At 42.4% G+C, this 22,236-nt stretch overlaps 3 protein-coding genes across 12 annotated transcripts in view; 2 read left to right on the forward strand and 1 right to left on the reverse strand.

Annotated features, from left to right (window-relative positions):
• Positions 1-22,236, forward strand: part of LOC121718522 — an 823,508-nt gene that overhangs the window by 268,990 nt on the left and 532,282 nt on the right. The window lies entirely within an intron of this gene.
• LOC121718811 (NACHT, LRR and PYD domains-containing protein 3-like) overlaps positions 1-22,236 on the forward strand; it is a 162,318-nt gene that overhangs the window by 121,206 nt on the left and 18,876 nt on the right. The window lies entirely within an intron of this gene.
• LOC121718940 lies at positions 4,858-6,695 on the reverse strand. Its single transcript, XM_042104390.1, has 2 exons — positions 5,338-6,695; positions 4,858-4,882 (listed from the first exon to the last, which is right to left on the reverse strand). The coding sequence occupies exon 1, from the start codon at positions 6,602-6,604 to the stop codon at positions 5,462-5,464; it is 1,143 nt and encodes a 380-aa protein (XP_041960324.1). The 5' UTR covers positions 6,605-6,695; the 3' UTR covers positions 4,858-4,882; positions 5,338-5,461.

Consider the following 22,236-nt stretch of genomic DNA (forward strand, 5'->3'; position numbering starts at 1 on the left):
TTCGCCGTTTCCAACAATTTTTCCGAGGTACGTTACCGTGGCCCTGGCAAAGTCACACTTTGCCAGGTTCACCGTAAGCTGCGCCTCGGTCAAGCGATCGAACACTGACTTGAGCTTCTGCAAGTGCGAAGCCCAAGTATCACTACAAAGGACCAGATCGTCAAGATATACAGCACATCCATCTAAACCAGATATTACGCGATTCATAAGTCTCTGAAAACTTGCTGGTGCGTTACGTAACCCGAAACTCATTACTGTATAAGAATACAGTCCAAATGGTGTAATAAAAGACGAGATGTCCCGTGCTCTAGCTGTAAGCGGCACTTGCCAATAACCTTTTAAAAGGTCCAATTTAGTTACAAATTTAGCTGGTCCCACTTCGTCAATGCAGTCTTCAATTCGGGGTATCGGGAAACTATCACTTTTAGTGACACTGTTCACCTTACGAAAATCTGTGCAGAACCGAACCGTTTTGTCCGGTTTGTCAACGAGAATGCATGGAGAGGCCCATTCAGACGAAGAAGGCACAGCGATATTATTTTCAAGCATATACTGAATCTCAGCTTCCATCAGCTTTCGTTTATCTGGAGACACACGATAAAAACGTTGTTTAATCGGCACAGAGTCACCTACATCAATATCGTGTTCACTCCATGTTGTTCGGGATGGGGTGTCACCAAACAGAACGGGATATTTACTAATGAGCTGGATCAATTCGGCCCGCTGAGACGGCGGCAAATATGCAAACAAGTTATCCAGCTGGGCCAAACATTCCGAATTTGTCAACCGCCCCCTTAAAATTCCATCACTGGGTGAAACAAGCTCACCGTCAATTTCGTTACCTGGGCCACAATCAAGCACTGGGGCAGAAGCTAAAACAGGTTTAACGCAAACCGAATCGTAGTAAGGCTTCATCATATTAACATGGAACAGAGTGGACTTCTTCCTACGAGACGGAGTAGAAACCAAGTAATTTTCATCAGACACTTTTCGTAATACAGTGTATGGACCATTAAACTTTGACTCAAAAGGTGAACCAACTAATGGGCGAAGCACAAGAACACGATCACCCTCTTCAAATGAACGAAGCTCAACTGTGCGGTCATATAAGCGCTTCATTTTTCGCTGCACGCACTCTAGATTTTGCTTCGCAATTTCACGCACTCGAGACAGTCGATCCTTGAAGCTATTCACATAAGCCTCAATACTTTTAGGCGGTTCAGTTTTATTTCCAACCTCACTCAATACGGACAAAATTCCCTTAACTTTATGTCCGAAAACTAAGTCATTCGGGCTAAAGCCCGTACTCTCTTGGACAACCTCGCGAGCTGCCAGCATAAGCCACGGTAGAGCTTCTTCCCAGTCCGCATCTAATTGAACACTGTAAGCGCGCAAGAGCGACTTCATAGTTTGATGAAAGCGCTCAAGAGAGCCCTGAGACTGAGCATGATAAGCTGTCGACGTGAGATGCTTAATATGCAATTGCTTCAAAACCTCGGTAAAAACACGAGAAGTGAAATTTGAGCCTTTGTCACTCTGCACAAATCTAGGAATTCCAAAAATGGACACAAACTGAGACAGGGCTTTAAGTACAGATTTAGTCGAAATAGTGCGCAACGGATATGCAAAGGGGTAACGAGTATTCAAGCACATGATGGAAAATATGTAACTGCTACCACTTTTCGATCGAGGAAGAGGACCTACGCAATCGATAACAAGGTGCTCAAATGGTTCTCCAATAGCAGGAATCGGATGCAATGGAACCGGCTTAAGCTTTTGATTAGGTTTACTCGTTATTTGACATGTGTGACAAGTTTTGATGTAAGCAGACACATCCCTTTTAACCCGAGGCCAAAAGAAATGTCTGAGGATACGGTCATAGGTCTTCCGCACACCACCATGACCACACTGATCATGAGCCACCTGCAAAATTGAGTTACGATGTTTAGTCGGGACCACCACCTGGATTATAGCTTCTCCCACAAACTTATCCCACTCTGGCACCCATTAACGAAACAAAACTCCGTTATCAGTGAAATATCCACGGGCTGCCCTCAGTGCATCTGTAGAAGAAAGTGCATTAGCCATCAAATCAGCCAGCAACGGATCCTTAGACTGATCATGACCCAACTCCTTAGCTGACAAAGGAAAAGGCAAAGAGGACAAATCAGGCACACACAACACAGACTTTGAACTCTCCTTCTGATCATCAGCGTTAGATGCGCACTGATCAGAATGAGACATAGATCGGGTAACCACACAAACTGCATTTGAAGACTCTTGTTCACTAGCACAATTACTCTGGGGAACAGAAACGATAGGTGAAGGCGTGTCAGCCCAAACCCTTTTGCCCGCAATGGCATTTCCCAGGATCACATGAACTCCATCCACAGGCAGAGCTGGACGAACGCCCAAAACCACTTCTCCCTGCACAAAATCGGACTGAATGTTAAGTTTGTGTAGAGGAACAGATACAGTGCTCAGATACAGCCCTAATGCCACGAATAAGAACATTGTCTCCAGTGTAAGATTGTTCAGAAAAAGGCAACACAGACTGCAAAATAAAAGAATCAACTGCTCCCGTGTCACGCAGGATTCTCACTGGAACATCATGACCTGACAAAGAAACAAGGCCATTTGTAATGAAAAGCAGATAAGACATTAGACAATCTGCAGCCAAATCATTAGGTATCATGTCAGGAGTCTTTACTGCAGGCCTAAGAGTCAACGATGATGCTAAAACAGTCGGTCTAGCATGCGCTTGATTATACTGCTTTTGTTTACTGTTAAGTACAGGACAATCAACCTTCCAATGCCCAATTTCACGACAGTAATTACAGAGCAGGTCTGTCTCGCGTTTTCGTGATGGCATGGGAGACTTAGGCAAAACTCTATAAGCTCCCTGCCCTGTATTCTGCACACCACTAAAGTTACGAAAACGGTTTTTATGAATCAAAACAAATTCATCGGCCAGTGCAGCGGCCTCCTCTGGCGTTTTAACCTTATGCTCAGAGATGAACGTTGCAACGCGCTCCGAAACAGATGATTTAAACTGTTCTACAAGCATTAAATTAGTAAAATCATCCAGCGACTTAACATCACTTGCTGAACACCAGCGACTAAAATGCTTTCGCAAATCTCTAGCGAACTCCAAATGCGTCTGATCTGCTAGTTTTACACCTGCACGGAACCTCTGACGATATGCCTCTGGAACAAGTTCATAGGCCCGCAACACAACAGATTTCACTTTAGCGTAAGCCTTTGAATCATCGTCAGACAGAGAAGAATACCCCTCCTGGGCTTTACCTGTTAAGACACACTGTAAAAGCAAACACTTATCAACATCCGACCAATTTCTTCCATCTGCAACCCTTTCAAACAAGGAAAAGAAAATGTCAGGATCCTGTTCATTAAACTTCGGCACCAATTTCAAATTTTGCCCGACATCCATGACACCTTCAGACTTTATCTTACCATCTTTTAACAGATTTAATTTTAGAAACTCCAAATCTAATTTGGCTTTTTCCAATTCAATCCGATTATTTTCCGAAATGTGCTTTATTTTCTCATGCTCGAGTTGCAACTGTAGCAATTCTCTCTTCTGCTGGAATGTCATTTCGCTATCAGTTATTTCCTCACCAACAACAGGTGCTGAACTAACAGGCTGACGCAGCGATGCATCAGACACAGGTGCTGAACTAACAGGCTCCTGCAGCAATGCAGCAGAAGCAGAGGCTGCACGAACAATGGGCTGCTTTTCCAAAATTCCCTTTTCAATTAACGCGGTTTTCAATGCATTTTTAATAGTCTCTTTCTGTTTACGTTCTGCATCTGAAATAGGAATCTTGAAGTGTCCAGCAATTTGCAACAACGTTTCTTTCTTGCAGCTTTCCAGAAACTCCCGACTAGGAGACTGAACAAATTTTTCAACATCCATATTAGCAATAAACAAACAAAGACGTGCACAATAAAACAAAATGATTCCCCCAGCTAACTAAACACCCAAGACCCTAATTACGCTCAACCCTAGTCTTCATGCGGTTACCAGCGAGGGGTATTTACGCACTAATTCCAGCGGAGCGCAGGCCGCGACTGGCAATCAGCAACGACCTACAACTCCGCGGAGGTGCTCCCGAGCAGAGCTACTACTCGCGTTCACCACAACACTACAAAAAGGAAAAAAAAACGTTGTATCTCAAAGGAAACACAGCGCTTATGCCTAACAGGGAAAATCACTTTGAATTTGCGCACAGCTACTTACCAAACGCTCCAACGATGGACCACAAAGCTCTGCAGAAATACCGATGTCCTCCAACAAATATTACTCATTTACGAGCAATCGAACTAAGCACTTTTTGAAAACAATTACTTTTGCCTAATCGCAAGTAGACGAGCCCCCATCTTTGTTACATCCTGGCTCAGAACGTAACAAAAACCAAGGAGGACACGGACACGAAATTGCCAAAATAATTAAAGAATTTACTTCAACAGAAGGAAAACTATATACAACCGCCACAATGTATGGGTTAGTCAGTAGATCAGTAGTGTTAAGCAGTGTCGGCATGCAATGTTAGAATAATGCAGAATGAATGTATGAAAAGAAATCAAATACAAGACAACTCATAACGAAAGGCAAACGGCAGACGTGCGTCTGGAGTCACCAGCCATTAGCAGCACGCGCGCCATATTGTCAAAGTCCGGCCTTTTTAAAGGCAGCAAATCAGGTGCGGCCTTAACAGGCGCCAAAGCCACGCCTACAGGCGCTCGCAGGAGCAACAGCAGCGCTCAGAGTCGTCACACACACACACACACACACACACACACACACACACACACACACACCTAATTGTACACACACACACACACACACACACACACACACCTACCACCTACTCACATACTTGTACACACACACACAGACATACACCCTACACACACATCCACACACAGACATACACTAACAATTACACACACACACACACACACCAAGTACAGACCTGTAGACACACACACAGGCATACACTTACACACACACACACACACACACACACACATACCAACTCACAGACCTGTAGACACACACACAGGCATACACTTACACACACACAGACACACACACACACACCAACTCACAGACCTGTAGACACACACACAGGCATTCACACAGACCTGTAGACAGTGAGTAATTATCAGTCTGTAGTTTCTATACGAAATATCATGCCAGTGTTTTCACATGCAATACGACACACAAACACACACACACACACACACACACACACACACACACACACACACACACACACACACACCAACTCACAGACCTGTAGAGACAGAAACACACACACACACACACACTTTAATACCTTTATTTGTGTTCACATTTTACAATAGATTTCATTGAACACAAACAATCTTAGATACCAGCATTGTAAACCCAGTAGCCTATGCCTCTGGTCTCAGTTCATGGGTACAAAAAACAGCGCCTTCTCCAGATGTGGCGACTGCCAATTATCACAGAAATTGAGCAGAATTTTGCTAGAGCCTTTGCTCTTGTCTTAGAGAGACCAGCAATCTGCAACCCCCTGACTACTAGTCTGTGGACATTACCTAGGCTTCCAAATATATACACCAACAGCTTACATTTGTACCCAAGCTGTACAACAATGTCTCTGAGTGGCTGATACTTTAAAAGCTTTGTAAGGTAGGCATCCTCTAGGCTGTAGTCAAATGCACAGCCTACTTCAAGAATGGTTACTTCTCTGCTGTCCTCATCAACAACAACAACATCTGGCTTTTTTGCAACAACATTTGAAAACACATTATTTCCATTATTACAGAGTTTGAACATGCAAGGTGAGACGCATACATTCTTGTAGATTTTGCATGGTGAAGCATATGGAATTATGTGTTCAACTAGTAAGTCAACAATTCTGTCATGTCTGGCAATGTACATTCCCTTATACACATAGCAGCCATTCAGAACATGAGACAGGGATTCAATAATTATCTGACTATCATGGTGCAAACAGTGGGAAGAGAATGTGTTAGGGTACCAAAGAGAAAGATTGAATCTAGTTGGAAGAACTTGTAGTCTGGCTTTGGCTGCAAAAGTCGCTATGTCTTCATCAACTGCAGAGTTTTTGAGTATTGAGTGAGAGACAGCATGATCTGCAGTAGGAAGGCAAGCAAGCTTTCCCTGTAGTTTTAAACCAGTCCAGTGTTGTTGCTGTCGCTGTTGTTGTAGCTTTACAAGGTACCTTCGTGCATTGTCAGGTGATAGATGATGTCCTGTATCCACAACAGTAGCCCTTACTGAGGTTAAACTGTCAGTTATCAAATCCTCAGAAACGATTATGGTTTCTGTGTCAGGTTTCACCCAGTCCAAGGATACTCCGACTCTTACGCAAAGGTCATTGAGGTCAGGCCAATCTGACCAGACCCCAAAACCAGCACAGTGTGTCTCCATTTTAAAGTTTGATTTTCTTTTGAAGCCCAGGAAGCTTGGCTCACCTTCTCTTGCCAAGGGGACTTTGCGTCGTTTCATGTCCAAGAACAGAGCTGATCTAGCAAGCTCCCTTACGGTGTTGTCATCATTGTTCAGCATTTTAAGGAGGTGTGACAGTCTTGTTGCATTATATATCCACTCCACGTTTGGAACACCAAAACCCCCATCCGGTTTGGACTGGAAAATGATGTCTCTGGTAGTATGAGTCTTCAGTCCGAACCACTTTCTCACTAAAGAAACCGTTTTGTCATTCAATTGACTCGGTGTCTTGCTCATAAGATGGACGTTGGCAAAAAGATGTTGTATTCTAGACAGGGCAACCTGTCTAATGGCCTCCAGCTTCATGAGCAGAGGAAGTGGTGAAGCATCAATGAAGTCCAGCCTGGAAGTGAATTCAGCAGTTCTGTACTCCACCTGCTCTTTCCACTCCCCAGCTATATTAAATAGACGTCCTAGATAAGTGGACGTCTCATGCAGCTATATTACATAGATGTCCTAGATAAGTGGACGTCTCATGCAGGTCATACACACGGATCGGTTCTGTATTGATGGTAAACTCAGGATTTCGATCAGCTCTGGATTTGTACCAACGGTTTCCCCCACTTTGTCTCTGGTAGAAAGCAGCGCATTTTGAATGCTTAATTTGTAGACCTGACCAGTTCAGAAATGAGTCTGTTCTGACAAGCATGTTCTTAATAACACTCTCTTCTCGAGAGGCCAATTGGATGTCATGGGCATAGGCTTGTACAGGGTTAGGGGAAAACACACTGGGTGGGGCACAGTCGCATAGCCACTCAATCCACCCGTTAGTGGCGAGTACAAAATTGATGGCACTCCATGGGCAGCCTGTTTTTATGCCTACTTGGAGGGGTATTGGGTCTGTGAGTTGTTTTCCACAGGTAACCTGTATGAAGGATGTACTGTAAATGTCCTTTACTATTTCAATGAACACCTGAGGTAGTTGGATTTCCTCAAGAGCCTTAATCATAACATTGTGATTCAGAGTTCCAAAGGCGTCACGAAAATCCAGAAAGACAGAGTAAAATTTGCAGGACTCATGTTTAAAATCATCTATCCCAGTTTTTAAACAAAATACATGTTCATTCATTCCTTGTCTGTTAATATAGGCCTTTTGTTTTGGTGACAGGATGCTATTGTCAACTAGCCAGGGGAGCACACGAGACAGGACACACTTCATAAAGACCTTGTAGATTGTGGGTAGGAGAGAGATGTCCCTCCATGTTGATGGATCATTAGGTACATTGCCTTTTTTGGGAATACGATAAATCACTTGGTAACTTTCCAAGACTCAGGCACTTTCTTATTTGCCAGGCAGACATTAAAAATAGATGCTAATGTCACATCATCTTACAAATGTGTGCAGTCTTTAGGTCTTCATGTGACTCCATCTATACCACATGCCTTGTTGTTTGTCAAGCTATGTAAAACAGTCTCTACCTCAGTCATTGAGAAATAGGTTGAGTTTGGAAAGTCGTGGGATTTATACGTTGTAGACAATTATTCCAGGGTGGTAATGGAAGAGGGTCGCTGATTGATGTTTGGCTTAGACATTTATTTTCATAGTAGCTCGTTATCAGTGTGATATCGCTAGGACAAGGGGATGGCTCGGGGTACTCGCTATTGTTTAGGATGATCTGAATGGCCTTTGATTTTCTATGCTGCCACAGGTAAGCAAGCTTATTCCTACTCACTCGTTTGTGGCGCTTGTGGGTTGTGGTGGGACCAAGCTGAATTGTGTCACGGATAAAACGAAGTTGCACCTCAATCCAGTCCGCGATGGTAAACGGTGTCAGGATTCCAGGCAGTTGTTGTTCGAGGGGAAACTTTTTTAGAATCCGCGTCACATATTTCAGCAACGGGAATCCAAGTTGCTTTTCTCCGTGGGTCACAGTTGAGAAAATGCCGTTCTTAAAAAACACGCCGATTAGCAGCTTTATCAGACGTGCCCATTCTCACGGATCTCCAGAGGTAGCGAAGCGTCTCTGTTGTGGCCTGGTGTTCAGCCTGGCTCGAAAGGCTCTCTTGCTGCCCATTGTTGTTGTGACAGGAGATGTTGGTACTCAGCAAAATCCACGTCCGATGTTAACTTCTCCGGTGGATGTTCTAAGACTGGGACGGTGTTTTGCTCTTGCACATGATAAACTCTCCCACTGAGCAGCGCCTTTTTAAAAGCGAGCCTCAGTGCGGCGACCAAACACATAGTCCATAAGAGTTTTCCAAACAATGCTTGCATCATCTACATTAACGATGGCAGTTACAACGGGTGTGCGTGCAGCTAGATGTTAGGAAATGATTTGGGTTTAGATGTTAGCGAAACAAAAAAGAACACTACCAAACAATTTCCATGTGCGACTTTCGCGTGCTGTTGCGCTACCGGCCTGCTTCGGGCATGCGCACACACACACACACACACACAGACATACACTTACAGTTACACACACACACCAACTCACAGACCTGTAGACACACACACAGGCATCCACTTGCACACACACACACACACACACACACACACACACACACCAACTCACAGACCTATAGACACACACTCACATACACAGACACACACACTCACATACACAGAAACACACACACACACACACACACACACACACACACACACACAGGCATACACTTGCACACACACACACACACACACACACACACACACACACACAGAGACATACACACACACACACACACCAACTCACAGACCTGTAGACACACACACAGGCATACACACAGACCTGTAGACAGTGAGTAATTATCAGTCTGTAGTTTCTATACGAAATATCATGCCAGTGTTTTCACATGCAATACGACACACAAACACACACACACACACCAACTCACAGACCTGTAGAGACAGAAACACACACTCACACACACACACAGGAAATGAAATGGGATGGATGAGATGGAAAGGTCTAACCTCTCCTAAATGTTGGACACCATGCAGAGATGTATGTGTTATAGAAAACTATGGGATATGATATTAGGAATACACTGTATAGTGTGTGTGTGTGTGAGAGAGAGAGGGAGAGAGAGAGAGAGAGAGAAAGAGAGAGAAAGAGAGAGAGAGATCAATTGTTGATGTATGTATATGTATGTGTTATAGAAAACTATGGGATATGTTATTAGGAATACACTGTATAGTGTGTGTGTGTGTGTGTGTGTGTGAGTGAGTGAGAGAGAGAGAGTGATATTCATTCTAAAATGGAGCATGTATTGTTGTAATATTATTATTATTGAGTGTCTTGTGTCTGTTTATGTAACCAGCCCACAGACACACAGACCTCCATCTCCAGTGTCCAGCTGTGTGTCCATGAAGAGTGATGTGTCCATGAGGGATTTTCCCAACTTCAGCAGTGGACCAGTTCCATCAGGTCTAAAGTGAGTAGTCATCAGTCACATGCAATTCAACATGACAAGTGATATGAAGGAGCAAAGGAAAACACACACATAAACACACACACATAAACACACATAAACACACACACATACGCACGCACACACACATAAACACACACACATACGCACGCACACACACACACACACACACACACACACACACACATAAACACACACACACATAAACACACACACACACACACACACACACACATAAACACACACACACACATACGCACGCACACACACATATGCACGCACACACACACGCATGCACGCATGCACGCACGCACACACACACACACACACACACACACACACACACACACATAAACACACACACACATATGCACGCACACACGCACACACACACACATACGCACGCACACACACACCAGGGCTTGAAAACGAAATTATTTTTCAAACGTTCCGTTCCGAACGGTTCAGGTAGGCCTATGTTTAACGTTTTCGTTCTTGCATGCGTTCCGCCACCAACATATCGGTCCTGAACCGGTTCGGAACGCAACATATCGTTCGTTCTTAAAGTTCCGGCAGTGTTTGGCGGGCCTATCAAGTCTATTTTTGTGGACTTTAGAATAGACGTACTCATTATTTCCCCTTGATTTAGCCTATACCGTAGCTATGCCCAAAAATAATAAATCACAGGCGGCACCCAAAAACATTCAGATGGGCTATCCATCCCATAGCCTACAGATTTACTGTAGGCCTAACCTATGCCTATAAATCATTTCTTATCAAAAATATTTCTGGATACGTGCTAAACTCCTTACCTGGTTGCAGCCTAAATTTTATCCATATGGAGATCTTCAAAGGCTTGCGCTATAATTCCAACCCTGTTTATAAACGAACCTGTCTGTTGCTGACAAGGCCTATCTCAAATTTCCCGTTAATCCCGTTTGCATAGAATAGGCTATAATTGCGCAAACATTTCAAATCCCGACTTTAAAACGACAAGGCGTGGACAGGCAAAATAGGCTATTATGCATAGGCTACAAGCAATTTCCAAATCAGTTTCAGTAGCCTACGCTACGAGCTGGCCTAAGATCCGAAGTGGCAGACGGATAGGTTACATTACAACGGCAAGACAAAATATACACATTTGGACCAAATGTCCATTTATTCGGGGTTTTTTTTTCAAACTGCAGAAATCAAATTATTAGGTTGTTCGCCTACAATCAAACGAGTAGAACACTTAGGATATGCTTTTGTGAAATTTTATAAAATATATAGAGAACGAAAAAAAACATTATTAACCGGTTTTGTGGATTTCAGAATAACGTTTCTGTTCCGGAACAGTTGAAGACCATTTTGTTTTCGTTTCCGTTTCCGCTCCTCGTAAAATTCCGTTCGTTTTCGGTTTTCGTTTTCGTTCCTTGAACCGGTTCGGAGCCCTGGCACACACACACACACACACACACATAAACACACACACATACGCACGCACACACACATACGCACACACACACACACACGCACGCACGCACGCACGCACGCACGCACACACACACACACACACACACACACATACGCACACACACACACACACACACACACACACACACACACACACATACGCACGCACGCACACACACACACACACACACACACACACACACACACACATACGCACGTGCACACACACACTAGAGGGTGACAATTTTTCGGGACTCGGGAGTCCTGCGGTACGGAAGTCAATTTCACTGTTGGTAACGTGATAGGGACGGGACGGGCAGAAATCAACGGGAGTGGACGGGAGGGGAACGGAGGAGATGAAATTACAACATGCGGTGAGTGCATCCAAAGATTGCAGGGCATTTAGAGAAAAGAGAACCACTTACAACTCACAATACGTTTGTTGATTGGCTACTGCTAGCCGCAGAGTAGCCAATCAGAGCAATACAAAGCAGCTGCCCTGTTCACAAGCCAATCAATCAGCGTCAGCGACTACACCGAAAACTGAAGGTGTTTTCTATTGCCATATCAACGTGAGCTAATCGCTAACGTTATCTGAGATGCTAGTTTTTGTAACGGCAGGAATAAACACACATGGTAACAAAATCAATCTAAACATGTGTAGCTTTACTCAACACATTAACACTATGATACAGTGTAATTGTCAAAGTCAAAGTCAAAGTCTGCTTTATTGTCAATTTCTTCACATGTCAAGACATACAAAGAGATCGAAATTGCGTTTCCTACTATCCCACGGTGGAGACAAGACATATTTTACCAATTAGGTCCACAGACAAACATAACATTCAAGTAAACAATATAAAAAGTAAAAATAAGAAGGCACATACAATGAAGAAATAAGAGCAGCAAAATTTGGTAGAAATTGTGCAATTGTGCATACAGTAGACAGTCAATATAATAGTGCAAAAGTCAGGCCAATAAATGGCTGAGGTAGTTTTGTTTGACCTAAGTATGCAAGTGGCATAGTGGTGCAAGTTATGTAAGAGCAGCAGAAGTGTGTTCAGAAGTGTTCAGGACAACAGGACAACAACAAAAAGTTGCAAGTGTGCAAGTGTACAAGTGGAGTAGTGCAAGTGGAGTAGTGCAAGGCAGCCATTGTGGGTCTAAAAGTCCAGGATGTTATATAGCTGAGGGGGGAGAGAGTTCAGGATCCTAACAGCCTGGTGTATGCACAGGGTTCCCGCGGGGTCTTAAAAAGTCTTAAAAAGCCTAAAATTCAGAACTTTAAATTTAAGGCCTTAAAACGTCTTAAAAACGGCCAGATTTTCATTCCGAGGTCTTAAAATTCATTTAGTCAGGTCTAAAAACTATTTTACCATCGTTCATTTCCAGAAACGCTGGCCGCAGAAAGTTATTACAAAGTAGCAAAAAAGTATTGAGTCGTAGCTTGCAAAGCAGAGCTCTAGCGTCTTTGCTACCATTGTAACAAAACCAGCAGAATGTTCAGAACATTGGTTCAGTGTGTTGTAGTTCTTTCTGGGGGATATTGGTGTTGGTACGTAGCCTACGCAGTGATAAATCTACAAATCCCGTGATAAATGCAATACCTGCCCGCAAAATACGTCTGCGTCTCCTCAGAATTTGTTAAAGTTTGGCTACATGTGGAAAATGGGAAAGTGTAGGCCTACTTTAAACGAGACATGGCTAGATCCAGTGATGCCAGTAACGCGTTACTCTATTTTGATCATTTTTTTTTTTTTTTCGGTAACGAGTCTAACACGCTACTATTTCTAGCAATCAGATTCAAGTTACTTATCCAAGTCACTGTGCGTTAGGCCTACTATTTTTGTCATTTACCTTAGTAAAAGATATATTCTTTGCTTTTTTCTTGTCTCGGGGATTAACACTCACGTTTTCAGCATGATGACTCACGTGTAATACCACGCAGCAACACAAACATAAACAACAATAGAGGGAGGAGAGAGATGAGCATTTTAGCTATACAGTCATTATTTGGAGTTTGTGAGGGAGAGAGAGAGGGGTGGTGCGTGTGTGCCTGAAGCGCATCCAAGACAGAGAGCAGAGTCAGTGGCCCCCAAAAAGGAACATTTAAGACCCATTTCACATCAGACTACACGAAAGTGTACCCTTGTCTCATAAGAGTAAAACATAATTGTAGCATTGCCCATGCCAATTGTAGCATTGCCCATGGCTGCAAAATACTTTTTGAAGTGAGTTTAACAAGTGTCATTTAATTTGCTATTATTCAGGCCTATACTAGATGGCTAGTTGCCAAGGCTACATGAAAAGCCTTTTCTTTGCAAACACCGCACTCTCCAGTTTGTTCTCTTTTTGAAAATGAAAAGCCCAAACTACCAAAATCTACATATTTATCATCACAATTTCTATCAATAGGCCTTCCTTATTTTGTGTACTGACTAGACATTATTGCACAAACATCTGAATTTCAGTATCTAATTAGGCTAAAGGGCTACCTTCCTAAAATACTTTTTTTCAGGTTGGGATGTTTGCTATACATTGTTGACATTACTGTTAAAATGCATTTCCAATAAAGTGACTATTGGCAAAACCAGTTATTTTTATGTTGAGGCGGTGGGGGTGTTGTCAGCACCTGCTGAAAGTAACTAATAAATAACTTGTAATCTAACTTAGTTACTTTACTGATTACTTGATTTTAAAAGTAACTAGAATGTAATGCCAAAGGAATTACAATAATGGATGGAAAGCTGCTAAAGTTGGTGGGGAAATTCCTGAAAAAAAACATTAAATCACTTAATCTTTGAGTTCATACAAACCCTCGTACCAAAATACCTTGTGTGTCAAGGCGTTCTTGAGATATAACACTCAAGGTGTTTTTCACCTTGACATTTGACCTTTGACCTCCAACATCAATTCACTTCATCTTTGAATCCATACAAATACTCATACCAAATTTCAGGCATGTATGTCAAGGCATTCTTGAGATATTGCACTCAGAGTGTTCATTGACTTGACCATTGACCTTTGACCTCCAACATCAACTCACTTCATCTTTGAGTCATACAAACACTTGTACCAAATTTGAAGCACATGCGTCAAACCGTTCTGGAGATATAATGCGCAAAGCATGAGATATGGCTGTGACTTTTATTTTGACACACAGGAAACACTTAAACAGGATGTGTAGTTTTAGGGAGCACCAGATTGTATGCATTAGAAGCTGAGACAGTTGGATTCACAGGTGACACCTGTGCCAGTGTTCTAATTAGCCCGGGAACTACTCTGGGAGCTTAACGAGCGCAGCTGGCTTTAGGCCATTATGACATCACAGCCTTTGAAGTCTATGGCGGAAAAATGAGCTTTTTACCATTTTTAATCCCCTATTTCTCAAAAAGTATAAACTTTTTTAAAAATCTGAAAAAAATAACTCCAGACCCACTCCAGACCTTCAGAACGGTTATTTCAACATGTCTGTACGTTAAGCGGTTAGAGTCGCATTAATTCTTGAAAAGGTAAAAAGAAAAGGTTATAATAAGAAGAAGAAGAAGAAGAAGAAGCCAGGAGATTTCAAGATAGTTATAGTGGATGGAATCCACTAAGTTACTTTTTAAAGGAGTAATCAGATTACTTTTCCAAGGTAACTGTGGCAACACTGGCTAGATCACAGCGATGTCTGCTGTTGGTTACAAGTGGTACCAGCTCCAGGTACGAGGCTCGCTGCAAACTTTGCAAAAAAACTATTCAATTAGGGACTCTGGGTGTGAAGGCGCTGGAGTCACAAGCCAGAGCATGCAGAGAAACATAAGCTAGCCGCAAAATGCAAACTGTTTATCAGCACTAGCCGCTAACATCATTCGAAAGCTCCGGTTTCGCTCTTTCAAGTGACATCTGTGCGACTTGTGCGAGATAAGTACTCTCCGTGAGCAATTCAACAGAGAATAATGGAAGTGAATTTGGACGCATAATAATATTATATATTTTTAGGAGGGCTTTTGATCATCTTTGGGTGGTTTCAGCTCCCCCAAAATACTGTAAGCCTAACAACGTCTTTGACAAGGCTCATACACATACCCCACCCACACACATTCTAATGCAAACACACGCACACAAGTGCAGTGTCCAACCAAAACATACTTTCACACCCAGTTTCAACTCCAGTCTCAATTTTGACTTCGTTGATGAAATCTATTCTATTTGAGGGCTAGTTTGTTTTAGATTATTTTCATTTTGGGCTTAAGGTTTAGGGCATTTGGTACGTGAGGATATTTTTCCTTGAGTATACTACAAGTGAGCAATGTAAAAATCAGTTGGGTTGTAGATGTTGGGTGTGGAAGGTTACTAGTTTGATTGCTTTATCTGTAAATTAAATGAATGCTTTTTCAACAACTTTGCAATGATTTTTTCATAATTTCTTTGATTTGAATATTTTTTGGTAATGCGTCGTGTAGGTCTTAAATTTCAATCTTTATGGTCTTAAAATGTCTTAAAAAGGTCTTAAATTTGACTTACTGAAACCTGCAAGAACCCTGATGAAGCTGTTGGTGAGTCTGGTGGTGCGGGAGCGCAGGCTTCTGTACCTCTTCCCAGAGGGCAGTAGATCAAACAAATTGTGAGCGGGGTGACTTGCATCACTCACAATTGTGGTCGCCTTGCGGGTGAGGTGGGTGGTGTAAATGTCCTTCAGGGACAGGAGTGAAGCACCAATAATCCTTCCAGCTGTGTTCACTATGCGCTGCAGGGCTTTCCTGTTGTATTCAGTGCAGCTTCCGCCCCACACAGTGATACAGCTGGAGAGGATGCTCTCAATGGTGCCTCGGTAGAATGTGGTCATGATGGCTGGTGGAGCACTGTGGTTGTATGGCTCACTGTGTTCAAAGTCGATCTTAATAACCCTCATCACCTCGACTAGCCTATGTGGTGGTTGTTATGGGAAACTAGTTAATAAATGGCAATGCAGCTTTACTGTAGTGAAGTTCACAACATTGGAAAGAGGAAATAGCGTTTACATGTCCATTTAAATTATAGCCTTTCTAATGCACTTTTGTGCGTTTTAAATCCGAAATAAGACGGAATGTGAGGAGATTGCTATTAACTTTAAAGAGGCTTATCTACAATTGAAACTATCTGTAGCCTATGACGCAAATAAACCTCATGTCCGGTCTATGGATGTCTGCTTTAGCTTATTGTTGACAGCAGGGTTTTTTACGATTTAAAATGATACTTTCTAGATTTTAATGGGCCATGTTGAAGAGCTGATGTCCGTTATTGTTTGTGCAAATATAAACTGATTCATGTCCCTTGCATTTTGCAACTGTGAGGTCCATGGTAGGCGCCCGACAGAAATATTGTTTCATTTTGCGAGTGATATCCACGTTCTGGCGGTGTTCTGAATGTGCACAGAAGGAGTTCCTAAGCTATATAAGGTATAAGCTAGGCCTATTACACAACATAAATTGTCACTATGCTGGCGACCCAAATAAAATCTCCTACTACCCACCCTTTGGGGACCAATGCGTTAGACAACATAGGGAACGAAACGGGAGTGGGGCGGGATTCGGGGGCCTTTCTCTCGGGATTTTGCAGGACAGGATTTTTTTGGGGGGCAGTCACGTGATCGGGATATGACGGGAGTATTTGTGTGGGCTCGGGATGGGACGGGAGTGAAAATTGATTCCCGTGTCACCCTCTGACACACACACACACACACACACACACACCTACCACCTACTCACATACTTATATACACACACACACACACACACAGACATACACCCTACACACACATCCACACACAGACATACACTTACAGTTACGCACACACACACCAACTCACAGACCTGTAGACACACACACAGGCATACACTTGTGCACACACACACACACACACACACACACACACACAGAGAGAGAGAGAGAGACACACACCAACTCACAGACCTGTAGACACACACACAGGCATTCACACTTTAAGACGTTCGTGAGGGAACCCTTGCAATTGTAACACAGTTAAAAGGCTGCTGATGTGTGCACAGTGAACACACAGTGAGGTGAAGCACACACTAATCCCGGCGCATTGAGCTGCCTGCTACAGTCTGGCGATACCACTTTTAGCTCCAGCCTAGCATAGATCATTGAATCGGATTAGTCCATTAGCATCTCGCCTGCTAGCATCACGTTTAAAAGTGACTAAGATTTCCGGTAATTTTCCTATTTAAAATTGTTCTCCTCTCAAGTTAGAAAGTGTAATAAGACCAACGGAAAATCAAATGTAGCTATTTTCTAGGCTGATTTGACATGGAACTATACTCTCATTCAGGCGTATCCCTTTAAATAGTACAACATAGAACATTAATGTGTGACGGCCGGTTTTGATTTCGTGGCGCCCCGCCACAGATTAGTCAACGTATGGGAAACACTGGCAGTGTATTAGCAGTAACCTTATAAGAGCAAAATAAATATGACTATGTAATATGAACAATGTATGAACAACATGTACAGATATGTGCAGTGTAGTGGCAGCACCATTATAGTAGTAGTAAGAACAATATAGATATGCAGTGTATTATGCAGTGAATATATTACAGACAAACTGAATAAATATGGATATACAGTATGAACCATATAGACAGATATGTACAGTATGTACAGCTATGTGCAGTATGGTAACAATAACATTGCAGTGCAGAAACAGTAACATTATAATAGTATTGAGAATAAGTATGTGCAGGATGAAGAACAGTAGAATATGGCTATGTATAAGTGTAATTACAGTATGTACATTTGCAAATAAATAGACACTATGGATGGGATAGGGTAGTGCAGTTGTGGGGGGGGGCTGTGGACACCTCAACAGGCACAGGCAAGGAGGCACCAGGCGGGGCAGGGGGTGATGGGGGCTTAGTTTGTTACATGTCACCGGGATGCAGAGCTAGAGTTCAGTAGGGTGACAGCCGCAGGGAGGAGCTTCCTCTGAACCTGCTAGTTCGGATTCGGAGAGACCTGTAACTGAGGGGAGTGGGGTGAGCTGTCTGTGGTTGGGGTGAGAACGGTCTTTAATGATGTGCCTTACGCAAGCATCGCTTGCCCTGAATGGCCTCGATGGAGGGGTGTGAGGAACCGGTGATGCGTTGGGCAGTTTTCACCACCCTCTGCAGTGCTTTTCAGTCATGGGCAGAGCAGTTGCCAACTGTGACACAGTTGGTGAGAATGCTCTCGATGGTGCAGCGGTAGAAGTTCACCAGGATCTGAGGAGACAGATGGACCTTCTTTAGTCTCCTCAGAAAGAAGAGACGCTGGTGAGCTTTTTTGATCAGGGTAGAGGTGTTGAGGGTCCAAGAGAGGTCCTCCATGCTGTAATCTAGCACTGACATCAAAGTAAATATCTATTTTATGTAGATTTCTGCACCTGCAGCATTTACCATTAGGCTACTAACAAATAATTTTACCATTAGGCTACTAAAAAATAATTTCTAGAGCCTATTTGCTATGGTAGTTTTTGCCTCGAGTAATTTTTGTAATCGAGTTAATCGAGTAACTCTATGAATTGTTTCAGCCCTAGTTTGGCGATCAGTTTGGAGGGGATAATGGTGTTGAATGCTGAACTGAAGTCAATGAACAGCATCCTCACACAGGTGTTGCTATTGTCCAGGTGGGACAGGGCAGAGTGAAGTGCCGTAGAGATGACATCCCCTGTGTTCCTGTTCTGACGGAACAGGAGTCGCTGTGGCAGTGCAGATGCTTCACGATTCACTTGTTATGTTATGGAATATAGAATTCTATATGTGACCAGGCGTGGGAAAACCAGCCACATGTCTCCCCAGAGACATTTTGAGTTATTCACAGATTCTGAAAGTGTAGAAAAGCTATTCAATGATGTCTCACTCATGTAGATCTGATAATATTTGAATAAGTTGTAGCCATTTTAAAGTATACACATCTCAAAGCTACAAGCTGAGAAATCAGGCTTTTCAATTTGGCTACTTTCTCCCTTAATCCATGGGAGGGGAACACAATGGTCCTCATTTGCATGACATTAAGATCAACCCTCCCCCCTGTCACGGTCACTGATCTGTCAGCCTGCAGTGCATCATATAATAATAATAATAATAAGCTTTATTTGTATAGCACCTTTCATACACAGAATGCAGCTCAAAGTGCTTTACATTTGATGCATGTAACACAATGATAGTCAGTCAGTCATTATCAATCACTTTTCTTTGCTGTTTATGATCTACTCAGCAACATATCAAAAATATAGAAAATGACGTCATACGACTGGCAGCCTTAACCCTCTTACCCCCCACAAGCACGCCATATGGCAACTGTGGCAAGGAAAATCTCCCATATTCCAGGAAGAAACCTTGAGCAGAACCTGACTTAATAGGGGGAGCCCATCTGCTTCTGGCTGGCTGCGCCCTCCAATAGTAGCAGATGTAGAATAATCTGAAAATGTAGTCTACAGGATAAGATGAGTTAACTAAAAGCTTTCCTGTACAGGTATGTTTTCAGATCTTTTTTAAAAATATTTACTGAACTCGCCTGCTTGATGTACAGAGGCAGGGTGTTCCATAGTTTGGGGGCATAATGGATAAACGCAGCTTCTCCACTTTGTTTGTGGAGCACTTTGGGTACGATTAAAAGATTAGAATTGGATGATCTAAGTTTCCTTTGTGGTTGATAGGATATTAAAAGCTCAGAGATATATGAAGGTGCTATGCCATTCAGAGCTTTGTAAGTAATTAACATAACCTTAAAATCAATTCTATAGGAAATAGGGAGCCAGTGCAGTTCAGCCAACACAGGGGTGATGTGTTCTCTCTTCTTAGTCTTAGTTAAAAGTCTAGCCGCAGAGTTCTGTATGAGTGCCAATTTCTTTAGATGTTTTTTGGGAAGACCAGTGAAAAGTGCATTGCAGTAGTCTCACCTGCTAGTGATAAAGGCGTGAATTAGTTTTTCTGCATCTTGTTGAGTTAAAAAGGGCCGCACTTTGGCAATGTTTCTCAAGTGGAAATAGGCTGTCTGAGTAACTTTACTGATATGGGGCTTAAAACTTAACTCTGCATCTAAGATGACACCGAGGCTTGTTACTTTTGGTTTAACCTGGTGTGCCAAGTTCCCCAGATTACTAAGAATAATATCTCGCTTTAGTTTTGGTCCAACCAGAAGTACCTCTGTTTTGTCATCATTTAGTTTCAAAAAGTTTTTGCTCATCCACTGATTAATGGAGGTTAGGCATGCAGTGAGGGAGCAAAGGCCATCTGGGTTAGTTGGCTCCACAGAAATATACAATTGGGTATCATCTGCGTAGCTGTGGAAGTTTACATTATGCTGACTTATGACGTTTCCCAATGGAAGCATATATAGAGAAAATAGCAGGGGACCAAGGCAGCTCCCCTGGGCCACACCAAAAGGCAAGTCATGTTTTTCAGATACATGATCTCCTAGACTGATATAAAAATCTCTGCCAGTAATGTACTGTAGGTTTGAAACCAGTTTAGAGCATTATCAGAGAGACCCACCCACTTCGCAAGGCGGTGAATTAGGATGCTATGATCAATGGTGTCAAATGCCGCACTCAAATCCAGAAGAATAAGGATTGAGACTTTGTTTGAGTCGGTAGCTAGTCTGAGATCATTGACTATTTTTACTAGAGCCGTTTCTGTGCTGTGATTTGATCTAAAACCTGATTGGAATTTTTCAAGGATACTGTTTTCGTTGAGGAAGGTATTTAACTGATTACAAACAACTTTTTCAAGTACTTTGCTCAAAAACGATAGATTTGATATAGGCCTGTAGTTGCTCAGATTGGTATGGTCAAGATTTGACTTTTTAAGTAAAGGTTTCACAACAGCGGTTTTAAAAGCAGTTGGAAATATACCTGTTTCTAATGAGGTATTTATTACCTTGAGAAAAAAGGGAGCTAAGCTATCATATACTTTTTTGAGGAATGCAGTAGGGATTGGATCTAAAACACATGTTGAGGAGCCGGTTTGAGTTATAATTTTACCAAGCTCAGATTGAGTAATAGTGCTAAAGGACCTTCATTTTTGGGGGCTGTTTTTGGGTGTACTATCAAACATATTACTTGTGTTACCAATAGCCTCCCTTATAGAAATGACTTTGTTTTTGAAGAAGTCTACAAATTCTTCGCATCTTAGAGAGGATGCCTGACTGAGTGTATCAAAAGGTGTTTGATGCAATAGCCTATCAATGGTAGAGAACAACACCCTAGAGTTTCCACTGTTTTCAGCAATTACCTTAGAGAAGTGGTTCCTCCTCTCATTCCGAATAGCTCTATTATAATTTGCTATTTTTTCTTTTAGAATGGCACGGTGAACCTGTAACTTAGTTTTTCTCCATGTTCTCTCAGCTTTTCTACATGATCTTTTTAGATCATGGATATTTTCGTTCATCCAAGGTGTCAGTTTGCTACAGGGCCTTTTTTTAGTCTTTAAGGGTGCCACTCTGTCAAGCAGAGCGCCTAATTCACGATTGAGAGCCTCTACCATTTGATCAATGGGATGATGTAAAATATCTAAATTTATGGAGTCTATAAGAGCTATGAACTGCTGTTCTGCTCTAATGTCCAAGAGTCGCGATTTGATTGCAATTTCGGGATGAATTTTTGGAGTATGTAGTACTATATTAAAAGATACACAACGATGATCAGACATATTTATATCAATTACTGATAAGTCTGACTTCTATCCCTCTAGAAATGACTAGATCGAGGGTGTTGCCAAGGTTGTGGGTGGGTCCTGTAACATGCTGCTTTAGCTCTAAACTGTCCAACACATTAAGGAACTTACTGGCTTTAGCATCAGTTGTCTTATTGACATGAATATTGAAGTCGCCATTTACAATTA

Source organism: Alosa sapidissima, chromosome 9, assembly GCF_018492685.1.
Source record: "Alosa sapidissima isolate fAloSap1 chromosome 9, fAloSap1.pri, whole genome shotgun sequence".
NCBI lineage: Eukaryota > Metazoa > Chordata > Actinopteri > Clupeiformes > Clupeidae > Alosa > Alosa sapidissima.